The 21,139-nt window shown below is 37.4% G+C and overlaps 1 protein-coding gene and 1 long non-coding RNA gene across 3 annotated transcripts; one reads left to right on the top strand and one right to left on the bottom strand.

Moving 5' to 3' along the window:
- Positions 1-10,699: 10,699 nt before the first annotated feature.
- On the bottom strand, positions 10,700-15,701 carry LOC149702988 (uncharacterized). Of its 2 annotated transcripts, none has more exons than XM_089866895.1 (7): positions 15,329-15,701; positions 14,917-14,993; positions 14,781-14,847; positions 14,619-14,685; positions 11,303-11,447; positions 11,024-11,244; positions 10,700-10,945 (listed from the first exon to the last, which is right to left on the bottom strand). In XM_089866895.1, the coding sequence occupies exons 1-5, from the start codon at positions 15,389-15,391 to the stop codon at positions 11,350-11,352; spliced, it is 372 nt and encodes a 123-aa protein (XP_089723021.1). In that variant the 5' UTR covers positions 15,392-15,701; the 3' UTR covers positions 10,700-10,945; positions 11,024-11,244; positions 11,303-11,349. The 2 variants fall into 2 exon arrangements, with proteins under 2 accessions (XP_089723021.1, XP_089723022.1); XM_089866896.1 differs by having other exon boundaries at positions 10,700-10,914.
- LOC149702989 (uncharacterized) lies at positions 13,673-14,963 on the top strand. The gene is made up of 2 exons (XR_016381909.1): positions 13,673-14,473; positions 14,535-14,963. It is a non-coding gene; the product is annotated as an uncharacterized LOC149702989 (long non-coding RNA).
- Positions 15,702-21,139: the final 5,438 nt, after the last annotated feature.

Genomic DNA, 21,139 nt, shown 5'->3' with positions numbered 1-21,139 from the left:
TATCTTATTTCACAGACCCAATCGTTTCAACACTTGTGGATAGATGAAGAACATCCATATTATCTATTGAATGTAAAAAATGCGTTTACACTATATAAAAAAGTAGTAAAGCTGAATTAAAAAGTAAACACCAAATTTGAAATGTTAATATCAAAAGATGTTCTTGGAATATCAAGATGAAACAGAGCTTTATAGCTACACAACTACTTAAAGAATCGTAATGCCGAAAAATATTTAAAATATTTCCATTTAATATTCTGCAAAAAGGAAATGTTATCGTTTAGTAAGAGATCTTATCATCCTACTCGGTTTATATTAACTTTGATATGCGTGTAGTGTTTCGATTCGGATGCAATCTTCATTACTCGTTCTATATAAACTCTCACTTGTGTCATTACATAGAAATAAGTTTATCTTAAATAATTAATTAAATATAAATGATATTTATTATTTTAATCGCCAGTAAACAACTTTAAAAATAGTTAAATCGTTTAAAATAAAGTTGTTCCTATTATCATTCGAAACTTTGCTAATATTGACGTTTAAAGTGAAGGGTACCCCTCTTGCCCGCTTTCTTCAAATTTTGGGGTATATATACGATTCGTTTCCATTATAATAATAGATAATAGATAAAAACGCATTCTCGTGAACCGATGGTGGAAGCCCTGCCATTGGGAGGCTAGACGTTTCTCGTAACCCTAGCCGATCGCCGCGTATATCTATAATAGATAACAAGTTGGGAAAACCAAAATATTACCTCTCCGTGTCGAGAAGATTATATAACCTTAAGTATCCAATAAAAATCAAATACTCACAAAAAGAAGTGGCAAAAACCTGCTGGCTCGTTACAACCACTTAATTTGACTTAATATCCAATTTCCACAACAATAATATACCGGTAGTTTAATTGACAACCTACTAGGCCTAGCATCGAAATTCTCATAAAGAATGGCTCCCGCGGATAAAAAAGGGCAATTTTCAACTAGGTGGGCGTTATCTCATTAGATTTGAAAAATATCATTTGTCTTTTTTACCAATGCCTAACCGTTTGGATTTTTTTAAAGCAATCTTAGCATCAAAAATATTTTTGATTCAAAATGAATGTTTTATATTCTTATTAAGAATAAAACAAGAGGATAAAAAAGGTCTGTTATCTCGTAATTTTTTAAGCTTTTATCATGATTACTCTATACAACAGTAACAAGGAGTAAAAACCCATTAGTGGAAGCAGTATTTTTTTTTCCGAAACAATCTCGCTTATGTTTATCCTCTCTAGACATCGCTAAAAACGTATTACTACTACGTAAAATATTAATAGACAGGCTAGGATTCATACCATTAAAGAAGGAGCGCAATATTATCCATATTTTCATTTCATATACAGAGAAAAGAAATTATTATGTTTCTGAGAGGAGCTTCCCATTTTTGTTGTTGTTTTGAAAAATATATCGCAATGCACGGGCCTTGATAGATATGAGGCAATGATAATCTCTCTCTTTGCACGAGAGGTTTATCTTTAATATTTAAATAAATATAATTATTTTTAATTATTTTAATCTTCAATAATTAACATTAATAATAGTTAAATCGTTTAAAATAAAGTTATACCTATTATCATCTCAAACTTTGCTAATATTGACGTTTAAAGTGAAGGGTACCCCTCTTGCCCGCTTTCTTCAAATTTTGGGGTATATATACGATTCGTTTCCATTATAATAGTAAGGAAAAAGCGCAATTGCGAAACCTCTGGTGGTCGATCCCACCTTATGGAGGCTAGACGTTTCTCGTAACCCTAGCTGATCGCCGCGTATATCCTAAAACCAAACGATGAAAATGGAGTAGAAGCCAATGATACAGATTGGTGTCTATGTGGAATAGACGGAAGACCAGTGGATGGTGGTGTTAGAAGCCAGTGTAAGTGCAGACGGGTGTCAATGTGGGATTGACAAAGAACAGAAGCTGGTGGTGATTAGCAGCCAGTATGTACAGACTGGTGTCCACGTGGAATGGCCATTACGAAGACCAGAAGATGGTGGTGATTAGAAGCCAGTTAGAACAGACTAGTGTCCGTGTGGGATGGACAAAGACCAGAAGATGGTGGTGTGAGAACTCAAGTAGAGGAGCCATTTCCGTGACTGTGAAAGCAGTTCGGAAATGGCGAACACGTTTGCTCCGATACGCAAACTGCGAACGCGGTCACGTGGGTGTAACAACGGACAGACAGACAGACACACAGACAGACACACACAGATACGGCCGTTACAGAACCTCTCCTGGACTACGTCACACGGAGAGGTAAAAACGCATTCGCGTGAACCTTTGGTGGAAGCCCTGCCATTGGGAGGCTAGACGTTTCACGTAACCCTAGCCGATCGCCGCGTATATCTTGAAACCAAACGTTGACGAAGGAAAAGAAGCCAGAATGTACTGACTGGCGTCCATGTGGAATGGACAAAGAACAGAAGATGGTGTTGCTTGGAAGCCAGCAAGTACAGACTAGTGTCCATGTGGAGTGGACGAAAACCAAAACTGGTGCTGTGGGAACTCAAGTAGTATAGCCAGCGGAGACGAACACAATTTTCCAAATTTCCGTGAACTGTCAATGCAGTCCGGAAATTGGGAACACGTTTGCTCCGATACGCAAACTGCGAACGCGGTCACGTGGGGTGTGACAGACACACACACACAGACAGACCCACACGTCCAGTGTAATACCTCTCCGTGACTACGTCACTCGGAGAGGTAATATGTCCCAATTTTGCTTTTCGATAGATCAATGGACTCAACGGATAGTGTAGTGTTGTGCTCCATATATGAGAGTAGAGCCGTGACACGATTATTTTAACGATAACAACGCCCTAAAACAACATTACGTGAAACTCAATTTATTTGAAAACGCTGCCCCATTTCGATGAAACGTGCCTATAGTAATAAACGTTACGATAATCTACTAATGGAGAGGAATTTTATGAAACTTGCCAACTTTATTTTTCCCCCGGATTATTGGTGCAAATAAAGAGTTTAATTGAACTGCGGCTCTCCTGTGTGAGTTCTCCATGGGATGTTTTACTTTAAGTGAACCTTGATAGAGAGATTCGAAAATAGGCCATTACGTGAGCACTATTTTCCATGGCTGAGTTTAAACTTTAAAGAGTATAAGCGTTCAAATATCACTTTAATCCAAGTGCTGACGAACGTTACTATACTTTTATCACGAGATATTTTATAGCTATTATAGACGATCTGTAATAGAAATTATTTGCAGGATGTTCTCCAACAAAATGTTTTTCCTCTTCGCTGTATTCACTATTGCTGTTATAGCGCCGTTGGCGTATTCACGTCCTATTGGTAAGAAAGCTCTGAAATAACCTTCGTTTGAAAATGTTCACTCATGTCGGTTGAAAGGTCAATTTAAGCCTAAGAGAGACTAGAAAAAGATGGAAACCTTGTTTTAACAAGATGGTCTAGCCCATAATTAAGTCACATCGTTTACGTACTCTCGCTATCCCTACTATAATAAATAAACCCTAATTTACCGGTCAGGGGAAATAATTTTTCAATGCCCGTAAATCGCAAGTCGCCAACGCCCATTACTTATTTAATTACTAAAACTATTACCATAAGTCTATTATGAAAGGTCCCCATGTAAGTCTATTATGTAAGGGGACCTTACATAATAGACTTATGCTATTACCAATACTACTCGGGTAAATCTATTAGTCCCATCGATACCTTGTAGCTAAGAAAAAACCAAGAGATCTATGGGAAATATTTGCCAAAGCGCGCTTCTATAGGATCACGGGCCACTAAACTAAGAGGACATTTCACGGTTTCAAGGTTTTAATTTAACTTGATAATTTTCAATATTAATCACAATTATAAACAATTACATTTAAAAGTAAACTAACCTTCTAAAACACCACACCAGCTACGCACAGCCGTACCAGATAGCCCGCTTTTCTCGAGCTACGGGATATTTAAAAATGGACGTTTTTTTTTCAAAAATACTGTTTTCCAGCCTCACTCGACTTTTTACCGAAATTACGTGCTTCCGCTTTTAAAAAGGAAAAACGGTTTTCCTAGAGAGACGCCCGATAACAGAGCTGGAATGTCTTCTTAGTTTAGTAGCCCGTGATAGAATCTCAGACCACCTACCCATGGACAGGCATCCCCGTGTTAAACCACGGTTTTCGTAGCACACGCCCTCATGTGTCGGCGGACCGCAATATATCTCCACAAGTGACACGTGATCATTTAAAGAGACAAAATTCGTTTTTTGGCCAAGGCTTAATATTATATTCGTCTTATAAAGTAACCCAGAGTTATATTTACTAAACTATTATACATATAACGTTTATAAATCTTTAATGAGATGAACTAAAAATAAACGAATGATAATGGTTTACTCACTTTGTCACATTTATAAGATTTTTGGCATCTATTGACGCCTATTAGGCCACTGTTCTCGAGGGAGCAAGAATTAATATTTTTCACTTTAGTCTGTTTGTGGAGATGAATTTCCAGTAGCCGCCACAGCGGCGCTTTCGTCAGGCGTTACACTTTGCTAACCTAGCTCCCTATCCTCATGCCTGTCCATGGGTAGGTGGTCTGAGATAGAATCCTCGCCCACTCGTACCGCTTCTATATCCTATTCCCCTCTCTTTTGGAGCTCACTCAGCACAGCTCGGACCGCTTCCTTGCCGCTTCTATATCTTATTCCTCTCTCTCTTGAAGCTCACTAAGCGCAGCTCGGACCGCTCATATATCTCTCGTTCTCTCTCCTACAAGCCTCTTCAAAGTATCAGGCTGTCTTTCCGATTGTCCCGGGTTCTATTCCCGGTGGTGGTAGAGAAGAAAATAAATATTATAAATTTAAAAATAAAAAATTATTGAAGATAGAGCTAGCTCCGACTAAAAGTGGTTTTGGGAAGTACTATTTAAAAATACCGAACGAAACATCTTCTTCACACCAGGTCAAACTTAAGCCACGTTCACACTTACACGGGAAACCGGTTCGAAGCGATTCAAAACGATTCCAAAATTTAGTGTGAACAAAACTGATACTCGAGAAGCTAATTACAAACGCTGTTTCTTGAAGTTGCTTCGCAAACCAACTTAAAGCGGCTTTGGAAGGTAGTTTCTAGTGTTCATGGATAGTTCACCTGGGATGAGACTAGTAATAAGTGTATTTTCACCGGCCTTAGCAGACAACACCAACGAAAAGATAAGCAGACAGCACTAACATGGGCGTCTTAAGGTGTGAACCGAGGCTCTTGAAGTCGCTTCGAACTAGCAATAAATAATGTTTCGCAACTAATTGGGCAAACGAGTTGTCAACCGACTCCCGTGCAAGTGTGAACATAGCATAATAGCCCTTCATATATACAATGTGGCTAAAAATGGAAACAACTTCAAACAAGGTTTAGAAAAATGGAAACAATGTTAAAAAAAGCCACAATTCGGCTTATAATTTTGTATGCACAAGTAATTTTACTAAACAATAAGAAAAAAAAGTGTTATATTAGCGAATAAATATAAGCCTAACCCTGGCGATATTAATTATAATTGGAAAATATTTCTGTTGAAAACTATAATTTTAATTATCTTTTACACACAACCTTTTAATTCACAATGATTAGTTGACAGAGGTAAGTGAAATTCATATTTTTCATTAACTAACTTTAATTTTAATTATCTTTTACACCCAACCTTTAAATTCACAATGATAAGTTGATTTTGGTGAGTGAAATTAATTTTCTTCATTAATTATATACAAATGCGTAGAAAACTAATTTTAATAAGCGTTTTCACTCACCTTTTATTTCACAATTATAAGCTGTTGGTGGTAAGTGAAATTCATCCTTTACATTAAGATCATAAAAACGGGGTGAATACTTTAATTTTAATTATCCCTTACACGGAACTTTTAATTCACAATGATAAGCCAGGAGCAGATGACAAAGGAGTCTCGGACGCTAGCTTCCACAATATAGAGGGCAATGGGACCCGCGTACGTCACAGCTGTAGCGGTATCGTTTGCCATAGAGGCGCTATCAGACATTATAGCAGACGATGCTTTTGGTGGATTATACCTGTGCACCAAAGTCTGCTGGGAATTTTTTTATTGTAATAACGGACTAACGGTGGCTACTGAGGTTCGTCTTATCCGATCGCGACATAAATATACACAATACAATTACTTTATTCAAACAGCTGTAACTGGTGGTATTAAGATAAAAGATAAGACTACATTTTGTGACTTTAAACCTACTAAATAGTCAAATTAAGTTCAAACTAACAGAGAAATCAGGTAAGCCAAGGCTTAATTAACAATTTGTGCCCACTGGAATGATTGAGCTCGGGTTTTCAAAAGATACAACCCAAGGTTTTAAAAGATGCCGAAACACAATGTTATATATGTGTTTTAGGGCCAAAATATTCCGTATTTCTTTTGAATTAATTGACTGCTACAAGATGTTGGAAACGAAATCACTGTCTCTTACTTTTTGGGTTTAAAACATCGTGAGTGATTTCTTTTCCCAACCTCTTGTAGCTATCATTTAATTCAAGAAGAAATTTAGAAAAAATTGGCACTGAAACACATTTTAGTTTTTTAATAGTGTACATACGTTACTCGCTGGGCTTTTCATTATCAATTGTAGTCGAAAAAAAGATTAAAAAGCCGTTGAAATCTTTATTTTAACTCTAATACTCGTTAAGCCTAGGCTAATTATAAGCAGACGATACCTATTTTTAAAGAGAGGCTCAGGACGCGATTTCCCAGATATCCTTTCGAGACTTTGCAGCCCCGCTATTGGTTGGAAAATAAAGCTCAAATTTCCTACGAGAGGTGGCACTGGCGTAATGATTTTGGTTAATAACCGTGACGTTCGCGGATCCCATTGCCCTCTACATTATGGAAGCTAGCGTCCGAGACTCCTTTGTCATCTGCTCCTGGATAAGCTGATAGTAAGTGAAGTTCACCTTGATGATTAAGTGAATAAAAACTCGAAGAAATGCTTAATTATCTTTTACTCGCACCTTTTAATTTACAATGATAAGCTGTAAGTGAAATTCATCTTGGTCATTAAGTGCTTAAAAACTAGGAGAAAAATTTAATTTGAATTATTTTTACACCCACCTTGTAATGATAAGTTAGAAGTGAGTGAAATTCATCTTTGTCATTATGTTCATAAAAACTCGAGGAAAACGTTAATTTCAATTATCTTTTACTCGCACCTTTTAATTTACTATGATAGGGGGTAAGTAAAATTCATCTATGTGATAAACTGCGTTAAAACTCGGAGAAAACTTCAATTATAATTATTTTTACATGCCCCTTTTAATTCACAATGATAAGCTGCTGAGTAAGTGAAATTTATCTTTTTCATTTAGTGCATAAAAACGCGGAAAAACTAAACTTTAAATTTAATTATGTTTTACACTTACCTTTAAATTAACAATGATAAGTTGTATGTGAGTGAAATTCATCTTTTCAATTAAGTGCATAATAAAGGGGAAGAAAACTTCAATTTTAATTATCTTTTACACGCACCTTTTAATTCACAATGATAAGATCCGTGTAAGTGAAATTTATCATTTTCGTTAAGTGCATTAAAAGGGGGAGAAAACATTAATTCTAATTACTTTTACTCCCACGTTTTAATTCATAATGATACGTTCTGCGTAAATGAAATTCATCTTTTTCGTTAAAGGGACAGCCTGACTGTTCAAGTCGGCGAGGTTTAGTAACGATGTGGAACGCCAGATGGCGCTCGCGTCAGGGGAGGTGGCCTAATAAAGCTTTACTGTTATAGTTCCTCCCTGGTTCCTCATTCTGTAAATTTTGTCAAATTTTCCATTTATTATTGTTAGCTGAACTATGCACTCTGTAATTTTTAATTGTTTCCTTAATTTAATGTATTCAGTTCCTAATACATGTATATACCCCCTTTCCTGTGTTATAAATTGATATGTATTTAAATTTCGTCTCCCCATTTCCATGCCGATGTCTTTTTCAGCAGTTCATACAACGGAGCTAGCTGCGTAGCGTAGTTCGGCACGAATTTCGCATAATAGTTAAGAAGTCCCAGGAAGGATCTTAGTTCCTCCACGTTCTTCGGTTCAGGAGCTTCTGAAATGGCTGTCATTTTATTCTTCATGGGATGTAGTCCTTCGCTGTCCAAGTGATGACCAAGGAAGTCCAGAGAAGGTTTGGCGAATTGACACTTTTCGCGGCGCAGCTTCAATCCGGCGTCTTTTATTACTTGTAGTAACGAATTTAACTTTCGTAAATGATCCATTTCGTCAATGCCTCCCAATGCGATATCGTCTTGTAGTGGGGTTACGTTGTCTTGATTGCGTAGTAGTGCTTCCATGTGTTTTTGAAATATGGCTGACGCGGATGATATGCCGTAGGGTTGGTAGTTGTACTTGAATAATCCCCTCTGCGTGTTGATGACCACGAGGTCCTTTGAGGCTTCATCCAGCTCCAATTGGCTATATGCGTCTCGCATATCAAGTTTTGAGAAAATTTTACACCCCGAGAATAATCAAACATGGGATTACGACGACCAAGGTGAAGAGTTTTACACTTAGCAATGTTAAAAGCTAGCCCATGGTCATGACCCCACTGAACAACGACGTTTTGTATCGACATTTGCGAAAGTTATTGATGTGAGCGATGTGAGAGTAAAACGATTTCGGGTTGGTTTGTAGAGATACAAGGGAGTTTTCATAACGATGACGAGAATTACGACAACTGTGCCGACATTGGTTTAGTTCCAAAAGGGAGGGTAATTATAGGACCGAAGTACAGTGGGATATGATTTTTTCTTTAAACTCTTGAAACATGATTTAATGACCCTGGGGATTAATTCCAGAATGAATACGAGCCCACAAAACATATAACCGCGGCCCAAGAACCAGAAGGCCAACTGAGTGTCCTTAAGGGTTATCGGGGCAATTTCTTGATGAGGTTTGACCCATTTAGCCTTGTCCAGTTTGTAAGACGACACCAGTAATAAGTTATCAAAAGGCTTCGTTTCGAAAGCGATAGACGCGCTATGAAATTCACGAAAAAGATAGAGAATGATTACTTTACAAAATACGCGTATTGGATTGAATATTATTTCTGTGCTTACTGTAAACGCGCGATTTCTGAAATTACTCGATCATTTGTAGCGAAGTTGTGCGACGATAAAATATTCGCTTAGCATATTGCTAAGATCGCGATTAAAAGGGTTAGGGAAAACCTCACTACAAAGAGGAATAAATATAAATGCGTGGTCCGGGCTCGTTACCCTTACTTTCTCTAGCGGGGTAGCGCATAAGAATTAAAATAATAATGGTCAGTATGTCTAGGGGATTTTTATGGAGGGAATAATTAAACGACATTGAGAGTTACCAAGGTCTTAATGTTTAATTTTAATAACATCACTAACAAAGTCTTAATGTTTAATTTTAATAACATCACTAATAATCGATAAACTAAAACATGCACGCGATAAAGAAAATACTAATAAAATAAAACATGCACAATAATAATAATATACTAAATAAAACATGCACAATAATAATAATATACTAAAAAAAAATGGTCATGATCCATTCTCTTATTTCTCGTTAAGCGAGATATATTAAATGTTGAATCTCGTTAGGCGAGATCCACTATACGAATTCGTAATAAATAAATAAATGCATTTGGTAACGTTACGGTTTTTGGCCATTGTTCAAGATGGGATGCACCGAAGGTGACAAACACGAACGAGGAGTTTTCAATCGTCCATAACACGTCCGTGGGTACGGCGGAAGGCGCGACTCGTGAGCGCGAGCGTCGAGAATGTCCGACGACAGTTCATTAGAAGTTTAAAACAGTTTAAAACATAAATTAGCACGCCCGTACTTAGTGCTCGATGGCCGGTTAGGGCGTCATGGTTTATCGGGAGCTCCAAGGGCAGAGTTTCCAGCGGCTAGAACTTCAGCTGGCGATTCGGAACGGGCAGCGTTTCCTCAGGAAGGTCAGGATATCGAGTCATGGTTTTTCGAAGCCATGGTCGAGCTTTTATAGCCGGCAGGCGGTAGGCTTTTCAGTGCCATCAAGAATGACGTGGCGTGGCGCTCTCGGATAGAGTTCGGGTTTTTCAGGGTTTTCACCCTCGCGCCTGGTGACGTGGTGGCGACGGCTTGATAGCGTCGCGTTGGCGGGGCATCCCCGCTCTCGGACCGTTCGCGATGTCGGTAAATTACCGTGGGGCGAACCCCAGTCCGCGCGCGTTCTTAAAATCTATTTACACTATTTACACTAAGTTATACTACAACTATACATTATATACAAAACATTTAAAAAATAAGAAAGACATCGAAAAATAAAAATACCTGGCAACTCTCAATAAGCGAGGGGTAAATAACCTGAAAGGGATGATATGAGGGAAACGCTATTTTTTCCCAGATAGAGAAGTTCGGAGAACTAGATGGCCGGGGCTTCTTGTGGCCACGAAGAAGCCGGGTTTTGGGGAAAGCCTCTGAATTGGTAACCAACGCCAGCATTGGGATTGACCTTTTCAGAAGTTTCCCTGGGAAATTTATTATTGACGGATTAAATATGCGAAGTGTAGGAGATTTTCTTAAAGGGATAATGAACGAAATAAAGGGATAGTGGGGAAATATAAATTATTCAGATTTTATCGTTACACATTGTTGCCTTTATCGCTGATATAAAAGACAAGTGGCAGTGTTTCACTAAATACATTGTTAATGTACAGCTTTTTCTCTTTGATATCAGCGGAGTCAGTCAAGGTATACAGACGAGTTTAAGAGTTACATCATCCAACGCTACGTTCAGTTTTCCGGCAACTATCTCATCCCATAAATCGACATCAATTACATCCGTAGGTTCACCATGTCGAATTCGATCTGTAAGGTTTTGTTCGCAAAATTCAGACAACTTCGAAATAAACCAAAATAAATAATACGATCATGGATACACGCCTCCGTTCCACATTTCATGGATTTCTATACTCACGAAATTCATGAAAATCATAAAAACACCAGTTCCAGGTATGACCCATATGGGCGTGTTGGTTTTCAATCTCCAATCTTCGAAGTTGTCAATGTACTGGTACTCGAGACTGTAAACATCTGATTTGAAAGTACAGGAGATAACGGCGCTCAAAAATAAGGCTCCTATAATCCAAAATCCGTAGACGAGTCTCCAGGACACGTTCTCAGATGGTCTCGAGATAGCTGAAGATAATGTTTCGTTTTCATCAGTAATTAACTTTCGTCATTTTAATACGCTCACGTTCAAAAAAGTAGATGAAAATGAGATCCCATATGTTTATTAACATCTCAACGAACACTTTCACTGGACTTCTTCGACGTCAATTGGTCAATTTGGTCATGATCAGAGCAACCACGAAACTGAAGCCGAATAGAAGTTGAAGAACCTGGAATTGAAACCCAAAATGTCAGTAGTGCTGTGCGAGTACTCGATAAGAGATTTTCTGAGACTTGAAAAAGTTTCGAGTATCAAACCAAGGCTCGATAAATACTCGAACCTGCTTTTGGAGCTGCTGGCCCATTGGGCCGAATCCCATTAGACCGAATGTCCCAATGAACCGAATCCCGTTGGACCGAATATAGCCAAAATGTGCGGGTTTATTATCTTAAAATTTTCATTGCTATTAAACGAGATATTTTTAACGCCGTATTTTAAAACCAAATTGAAAAATACCTCTTTTGGATGAAACAAAATAACCTTGTCCTTAAGCTTGAGTCTATCAATACACTTTTATATAAAAAATGATACTGTGATGGTCAAATCCCAAGTTTAAAAGGATGCAATTACAATAGGTAACCGAGCCGAATCAAAGCCAACCTGAAATGACCCGTAAAACAATCAATATTTTGGAAAAGGCATATATTTATTGTTAAAGGAAGTTAATAAATGCAGCGTTAATTGTTCCAGAATCTTTATAAAAATAATTAGTTGGAAAAGGCCCGCTTTTATTATGCAAGGACCTCAATGAAAATAAAAATATTTTGGAATATCGGTTATCCTACCACTTCCAAACCTAACCTAACCTAACCAAACCTAACCTTACCTTACCTAACCCTAACCTAACCTTACCTAACCTTACCTAACGTTACCTAACCCAACCTAACCTAACCTAACCTCAATGAAAATAAAAATATTTTGGAATATCGGTTATCCTACCACTTCCAAACCTCACCTAACCTAACCAAACCTAACCTTACCTAACCTAACCCTAACCTAACCTTACCTAACGTTACCTAACCCAACCTAACCTAACCAAACCTAACCTAACCTAACCTAACCAAACCAAACCTAACCTAACCAAACCAAACCTAACCTAACCTTACCTAGCCTAACCTAACCTAACCTAACCTAACCTAACCAAACCTAACCTAACATAACCTAACCTAACCTAACCTAACAAAACCTAACCTAACCTAACGTAACCTTACCTAACCAAACCTAACCTAACCTAAACCTAACCCAACCAAACCTAACCTAACCTAACCTAACCCAACCAAACCTAACCTAACCTAACCCAACCAAACCTAACCTAACCAAACCTAACCTAACCTAACCTAACCTAAACCTAACCTTACCTAACCTAACCCAACCAAACCTAACCTAACCAAACCCAACCAAACCAAACCCAACCAAACCAAACCTAACCTAACCTAACCGAACCTAACCTAACCAAACCAAACCAAACCTAACCAAACCAAACCTAACCTAACCAAACCTAACCTAACCAAACCCAACCAAACCTAACCTAACCCGATTTGACCTAACCTTAACCCTCTAAAATATTACCGTAATTTTAATAAAATTTACGCAAAATATTTCAAATACTCAAAGGCCATTATTACAATAGTATTTTTTTATTACTTTATAGTTTCCCACACAGTCTAACGTAACTGCAATTTAGTTAAAATGAAATTAATAATCAATTGCATAAAACTGCTATTACGTAGTTTACATTTTCTTTCGGGGAATCGATCCAAGGAGTGTCGCACGGTAGTCTTATACTCTTCCACTGCACCACGGTGAGACGAAAGTTCCTATCGCTAAATTAACTTATACTGTATAGCCTTATAAGTAATAATAATATTCTTAATAAAAAATCCCAATAGGCAGAAACCGCACAAACGGCGGGATTTAAAATCATATTTCAGATAAAATCGGTCGATTGGGAATTCGGTCGAATGGGATTCGATCCAATGGGAGGACACCCTTTTGCAAGGCCTTTAGCTCTGAAAATGGGATGTACTAGTTATAAAAAATCTGCTAGAAAGTCACTCATATTGGTTAACAGACGCGAGTTAGTGTTGATTGGGTAGTTTAGATCATAAATAATGCCAGTGAAATTGAGTAAGGTAGTCTAGCTGGTTCAACAGTGGAAGTAAAAGTAATAAAGTACAGTTAAAGGCGCGTTGACTATTGTTATTATTTATTTATTTATTTATTTTTCAAATTCAGCTTATAGTAATTTTCGTTTGGGACTTTGCGCGAAGTATAACAAGGGCTAGAAGTGACTTCGGTGAGGAATGATATTCCGAAGAAGAGGAATTAGTTTATTAAATTGAAAGGGAAGAAAACTAATACCGTCTGGGAATTGTTTGAAGTAGTTGTCGATCATCAAAATTACACTAAATGTCTATTATGAGAGTGATAAATTAACAGAAAGTGTGGAAATACTTGAAAACCAATTCCCAATTACGCGATAAATACACGAAACAAATTTTCCAACTACTCGATAATCGATAAGGGACATTTTCAATACTCGAGACTCGACTATAAACCAAAAATTCAAGGCTCGCACAGCCCCAAAAATGTGTTCAATTAAGAACGCCCTTTAATTCGGTAATATCATAAGTTCATATGATTTGTTTCATAAGTTACTGAGAGCTTGTCATGAAGTGACGTAGGTGAAACGTCATTGATTCTCCTAGAGCGACGCCTGGTCAGGCTCTGTCGAAGGTTTAGTACAGACAGAAGTAAGATAAGGGACTAGAAGTATCGAGGTAACGAAATTCTTGACGTGGCGAAAGTAAATATTCTTGATAACACACGAGGGGTTGGCCCTCTTGGTAGCGGTTTCTGAATTTTCCCTCCAAAACGTGAGACGCTCGCGGCGGTAGACGGCCAAACTAGATTCAAGCATCCGCGTCCGTGTTCCGCGGCTTTAGGTTCAGGGGAAGGGGAAGGAAATTTTTTTGGAACTCGACCAATTTTTTTCTCTCTAGTGTTGGCGCGATGGAAGCGGCATAAAATCCTCAAATTTGTTCACTATTACCAATGCTAGAGCACTTTACTTCTAGTCCCTTATCTTACTTCTGGTACAGACTAAATAGGAAGACGGAATATAAAACCGAGCGTATAGTCAATTCTCGCTTCTCGTTCTCGAACTAGCTCTCAGGAAGTCTCAAGCATTACAAAGTATAGGTAGTGTCATACTTATGGAACATACCTTATAAACTGTTGACTATTTGCGAGAAAGTTGAAGGAATAATTATCGCTAGCAAACGGAACTGAGTTGACGATTATCAGTTCGTCTCTGAGAAGCAGTTTGTTGGAAACCAACCTTTGTGGTTAGCAACGTCATTTAGTAAAGCCATATGGAAAACGATGTCCAAATCCTTTTGTATTTCCTGCAAATTTGAGGCAAACCATAGATCGGGACAGATCAGCGCTTCAGTTCTAAGCCGCGTATATTCATTTCGATAGTTTTGGGGAATTTTCTCACCTCAGAGCTTTTAAGTGGTCCATTTTCTTCATACGCATCCGTTAAAGAAAAATAGGACTTGATAAAGCTAACGAAAGAAAATAATAGTTTGTTTAGATAAAATCGAAAATTTACTTGGTCGGATATTGTAACACACCACACTTTGGATACTCTTTCAATAAATGGCAGATAATACGTCACAAATGCTTGCATGATTTCCAATATTAATGTTTCCTAAATAATTACATTAAAATAAAGATCCAGAATTATAGGCATTCCTGACTGAGTGATCGACGCTCAGCTGAAACTAGCTTTAATGAAAGGTTACAATTAAGTACTAGAATGAATTATCCAATCCACTGTCGTCTTTAAGATTACGATCAGAAACTAAAAACTATCCTTATTGTGAAAAACCCAGTCACCCGATTTTATACACAGTAGAACTAAAAGATATTGCCAGACTTTATCCTATTGATTCACTGTGTGGTTTAGGGTTCACGTACGCAACCATCTTTTAACCAAAACATCCTGACGGGACTTAGGGTCTGAATTTAATAATTGATATTTACCTGCATTATCACAGCGTGAATCGTTTTCACTCCGGAACAATTGGAGGACGTTTCGTAATCCATGCGGAATGAATTCGCAAACTCCGTGAAGGTTTATTAAATCGAGACGAAAATAGCTAGGTCAAGTTGGGAAAAGGGCAATATCTCTCCGGAGAATGCTGAGCGGTACATTTGAAATTTCACCCATGCGCAGAGAGAACACACGAAATTCACTCTCATTCACAAGGTTAGCGAGGGTGGGGGGTCAAGTCAAATTTTTCTCTGCTGATCGGGCGCCTAAGCGAAATGCCTTGAGGAAGGTAAGAGATGGGAATCCACTATACGTTACTGTTTATACATATCCATGATTCCTTTGACGTTAGGAGCAAGGGCATCGGGCATTGTTACACGTTAGCGGACGACCTTGGTGTCACCAATCTTTTAATTATTTATTATTATTGAGCACAGTCTTCGCGGTGTTTTATTTACACAAAACTAAAATGGCTAAAAGAAAATATCCAAAAGACGCTTACATTTTATTGTTGAAACTCGATCGTTGTTGTTCCCCGCATTGCGGGTAAGTGGACGAAATAAAATTTGGACTTTAATGTAACTTTAATCGACCGGACTTTACGCGGCCGCTTGGAGGTTTCTTGGCAAATTAAATTAATTTATCAGATTATAGTTTTGCGTGCTTCTGTTAAAAGAAACCTTCGTGAGTTAAACCGTTAAATTAAATCGACCCGACTTAATTCGATAGCAGCGGCTATGCAAGCTTTTTCTCAAAGTTCGTTTTAAATTTCAAAAGGTTAAAGCTCTGGCACTTCTACCTCTCAGAATGACGATGACGTCACGGAAAGGTATTACACTGGACGTGTCTGTGTGTGTGTGTCTGTCACCGGGTTTGCAGTTGGAAAATCAAAGAAAAGTTTTTTTGCAATATCCGGATCGCGTTCGCAGTTCACATAAAGCAATTTCGAGTTCTACAACATCATCATTGTTAAGGTTAAGATGTACGCGGCAATCAACTAGGGTTACGAGAAATGTCTGCTCCCGTCCCAATGGCGTGGTTTCCACCAAAAGTTTATGCAAATGCGGCTCTTTTTATCATTTATTGTGAATAAATCGCCTTATATACGCTAAATTTACAAAAATTGTGAAAAAGGGGTTCGCTTGAATTCAAACGTCAACAATAGCTATGTTTAAAAATAATTTAGAAGTAACGTTTCTTAAAGGTTAATTTCTTACGATTAAAATAATTAATATAAATTATATACATTTAATTATTTAAGAAAACCCTCTTTATAGGGTATATAGCCCTCGTCTTGACTCGGAGAGGTTTATTTTGGTTTCCCAACTTGTAAAGACGTGATACAGTGAATAGTGAAATTGAAATAATGTTACGCGCGACATAAATACGTGTAATTCTATCCCAGTTCCATGCTTAATCTATCTGTCGTTGTTCTTATATAGGAGGTCGCTACCTCTTCAGAACCACCGCGTGAAATTCGTGAATGATTGGACTGCAAAACCGAGTGAAGTCAATTCTCGCGTCGATTTCACTTATGATATCACATAATTGTTTCTTTAGAATCCAGTAACATTTTAAAGAAAATTTTGAAAATTTAATCCCTTTCTTCAAAATCTTATCATAACAACAAGTGTGACGTTAAAGGATCATTGGCAAACTCGATTAAAAAGATGGTCTAGCCCATAATTAAGCCACATGGTTTACGGAGTCTCGCTACCCCTACTACAATAAATATACTTCTAGTGAAATATCCCTTAATATACCGGTCAAGGGGGGGGGGGCATTTCTTCAATGGCTGCTTGGCAACGTGAATTATTTATTTATTTAAATTACTACTACTATAACTCGCATAAAATTATAAGCTAAAAAGAAACCAATAGATCAATGGGCAAAGTCGCAAAAGGGCGCGTCTATTGAATCCTCACCCGCTCGTACCGCTTTTTTATCATATTCCTCTCTCTCTCTCTCTCTTGGAGTTCACTCAGCTCAGATGTAACGAGGGGATAGTGCTGAGTTGCTGACAACCCAATCAAGTTGTCAATAGAGCTCTTAATAACGCTTCAACAATTCATTAGTTTAATTGCATATCAATAAATAACAATAGTTGAATACTCAGGTAAATAAGTGGGTAGATAGTCCTCAGCTCGACTCGGAGAGATAATATTTTGGTTTCCCAACTTGTTAGTTTTTGAATTTTGCAATCTAAATGTAAATTCTTAGAGATGATATATTATACAGGGAATTCTTTTTATGCCGTGATGATGTGTGGGAGTAGCTGGTATCATATTCTAGAGGGCCGGTAGGCCCTTCTAGATAAGATCCCACACCCTCCCGTAATGTTAAATGAAAATTCACAGATTTTCGCCGATTTTCCCATAGGAATAACATGGGGTTTTTGGTGCTCCTGTACATCGAATCATTTAAAAACTACATGGAAGTTAGCTTTCGGAATACTTTTAAATTAACAAGTAACTATTCAAGGTGTGCCTTTCTCAAGTTTCATCAAATTTAATTAAGTCTAAGTATGTTAATTTAATTAAAAATGTAAGTACCTCAAAAGATTATTCTACAGCAGACGACGCTAATTGTTCGTTACTCTACAGTAGACGACGCTTATTTGCCATTTCACCGCCTTGAAACTTTAACTTGATATTTTTCAATAAATATAACACTATATTTATTAAAAACTTCTCTGGCGGGTCTAATTTTCGTTTAATTATGTGTCTCGGTTGAAATTCTATACTTAAGATACCTTTTTAATTTATATTTTAGATGTTAGTTTCGACCAAGGCTTAAGTTGCCTTACTTAGGCCATGGATTTATAATAGAAGCTTACGCTTCATGGATATTTCCCTGTAGCCTTCAGTAAGGCATTTTGATTTTAAACACATTTATGTCACAAAAATTGGCGCGGGTGGGGACTGGGGGGCTGATGACGTAGAAATTGAGGCAAACTTTTTTCTTTTGGCGCGCGTGCACGCGCGCTATTCATAATTAGAACTCGATCACGTGAAAAACTTCAACCCCCCTCTGAATTTGCCTCAAATTGTACGTCACAAACGCGCGTGCCAGGCTGGTACTATTTCAGACGAGGAATAAATAATGTGCGCGTTTTAAGGTGAGTGAAATATCCAGGAAGCGTAAGCTTCTATTATAAATCCATGCTTAGGCAGACTATTGAGTGAGTCTATGCAATGGGTGATTGTAAAAGCTGGAAGGATAGATGGATCAGTGTTGGAAATAAGGATATTTTTAAAACTGGACCTGTGGCCTAGGAATTTTAATTAAAATAACTGTCCACGGTGCCAATCACTGTAAACGTACAAGGGTAGTGCACGCAATGTCATGGATAATTGCAATCGTAAAGTGGACTGTAAAAGATACGGCTTTGATAGTTTAAAATAGTGGCAGGTTTGTTTTGAAGTTGACTATATAGCTCGGGTTCTAAAACGAATTGTGAGCCGTATCATATAAGAATTAGTAGAAGTGTAGAACCATTTTTAACCTCGTCCTAGAAGTGAAAAATTTCGCATTTCAGGCAAATATTATTTTATAATAGATTAATACAAATAAAGACTGAAGGAACAGATATTATATAAAAAGGACTTGGTTTGCCCAAGCCTAAAAAACAAAACGATAAGAGTTTTTTCCAGTTGACTGAAGCGCGGATATTTTATTTTTCTATATAATTTTAAAGACAATCTGTATTTTACTACTCTTTAATTCAATCTCCTGATTTTACTGGTAATGGATTTATTTCCTATAAATTAATTGAAATAAAATATTACTTATCTCAGATTTTTCATGATAAAATTTTTACGAAAATGGAATTGTTGTTGAAAAATCTGAGATAAGATATTTTATTTCAATTAATTTATAGGAAATAAATCCATTACCAGTAAAATCAGGAGATTGAATTAAAGAGTAGTAAAATACAGATTGTCTTTAAAATTATATAGAAAAATAAAATATCCGCGCTTCAGTCAACTGGAAAAAACTCTTATCGTTTTGTTTTTTAGGCTTGGGCAAACCAAGTCCTTTTTATATAATTCCTTTATTGACGTCATTATTGCCCAAGCGTTGCAATTTTACTAAGTTCCCGAAATATTCAGCAAGAAAATTCAAAAATTACCTATCTCCATGCTATCTCAAGGAATTGATTTGATGAAAGAAACTTATTTATATTTTAAAAATGTAGATAAAGTATTTGTAATCGCAAAAACTATGACTGTGTTTTTTTTTTTTTTTTTTTTTTCGAACCATGGGTCCTCAGCGTGGCCTTTATTTTTTATTCTCTTACCCATAGCATAAGAAAATAATATATAGCTCCCTATAAGTATGAAACGTAGTACATTTTCATACTACAGCATTTTCTCCCAAATTTGGCGTGCTTACGCTTTTACGCCCCGCTGGAGAAGTTTCGGTACTATGAGTAAAAAGGGGGCGAAACCGCCGCCGCCACCTAAGGTGTCCGCGAAAGGCACGATGGGTCGGGAAATGAGACACAAGATGCTCCTTACCTCGTACCAGTGTAGGCGCTAGCCTCGTTCGTCAAAATCTCGCGCCATCTATTAATTTACTATGATAATTTTGACATGTACTTAATTAGTTATAATTATCATAATAATAACGTCTAGACCTTTTACTATTTAATTACAATGTAAAATTTGAAAATTTTCTAAACAAATATTTCTTCTTTTTAACGCCAAAAACTCTTAATAGGTGGCATTAGAAACTTTTTACAAATTTCAATGGAAGAAAAATGCTGTTTACATGGCTTAAATGGAGAGTTTCATACTTATAGGGAGCTATATATTATTTTCTTATGCCCATAGTTTACAGACTAGGAGGATTCATACCACTTACACAAGGAGCCCTGGCTTTAGAGTCAGCCCTCCTTGTATAACACCTGAAGCCTGGCCTCAATGTGTAAATCATAAGTTTATAAGATATGTTCCATAAGTGTGTCACTGGTTAATGAGAGCTTGTCATGAAGTGACGTAGGCGAAACGTCATAGATTCTCGTAAAGCGACGCCTAGTGAGGCGCTGTCAAAGGCTAAGGACAGACTAAATAGGAAAATGGACTGCAAAACCGAGTGTAGTCAATTCTCGCGTCGTTCTCAAACTAGCTCTCAGTAAGTCTCTAGCATTACGAAGTATAGGAAGTGTCATACTTATGGAACATATCTTATAAACTTATGGTAAATGCTATGAGTCCTCCTAGTCTGTAAACTATGTATCCTTCCTAATAAGCTGTGAGGCTTTTTTAGGTGGTATCAAAGAGGGTATAAAGAAGGGGAGTTGAAGCTAGCAGCTTCGGGTCTTTGACAAGGCGTTTGAGGAATTCTTGCTTTTCTTTTTAATTTATTTGTTTTATTTTCCTCCAAATATACTGTTCACCGTATTTCAACCAATAAGAGGACAGAGAAAGATGCGCACGCACACCAGAGTGGCCAGAAGCTTTGAGGAAAACTTTCAAAGCGAGAACACTCCAGCCAAGTCTATTACTCTTTCTCTTTATACCCTCTTTGGTGGTATAATAGGTGTATATCGCTCTATTCATCCACGAATTGAAACCATAAATTTATGTGACGTAAAATTAAATCTAATGACAGCTCTCTTCCTATCACTCTGTTGAAGGCCTGTAACAGTCTAGCAGATGTTTGCTAAACTCGTAGTTGGGTGAAACTTGGCAGTTTTCCATAGTGTTTTTGAAGTTAGTCTGGAATATTTATTTTTCGAGCCCGTTGTATGTCTAGTAAATTTATTGTAGTGTAATTATCTCAACATGGAAAGAAAC

This window comes from Phalangium opilio, unplaced genomic scaffold, assembly GCF_054372755.1.
Source record: "Phalangium opilio isolate 3A_F unplaced genomic scaffold, DU_Popi_V2 ptg000017l_1, whole genome shotgun sequence".
NCBI lineage: Eukaryota > Metazoa > Arthropoda > Arachnida > Opiliones > Phalangiidae > Phalangium > Phalangium opilio.
This window is presented reverse-complemented; position numbering and strand designations above follow the sequence as displayed.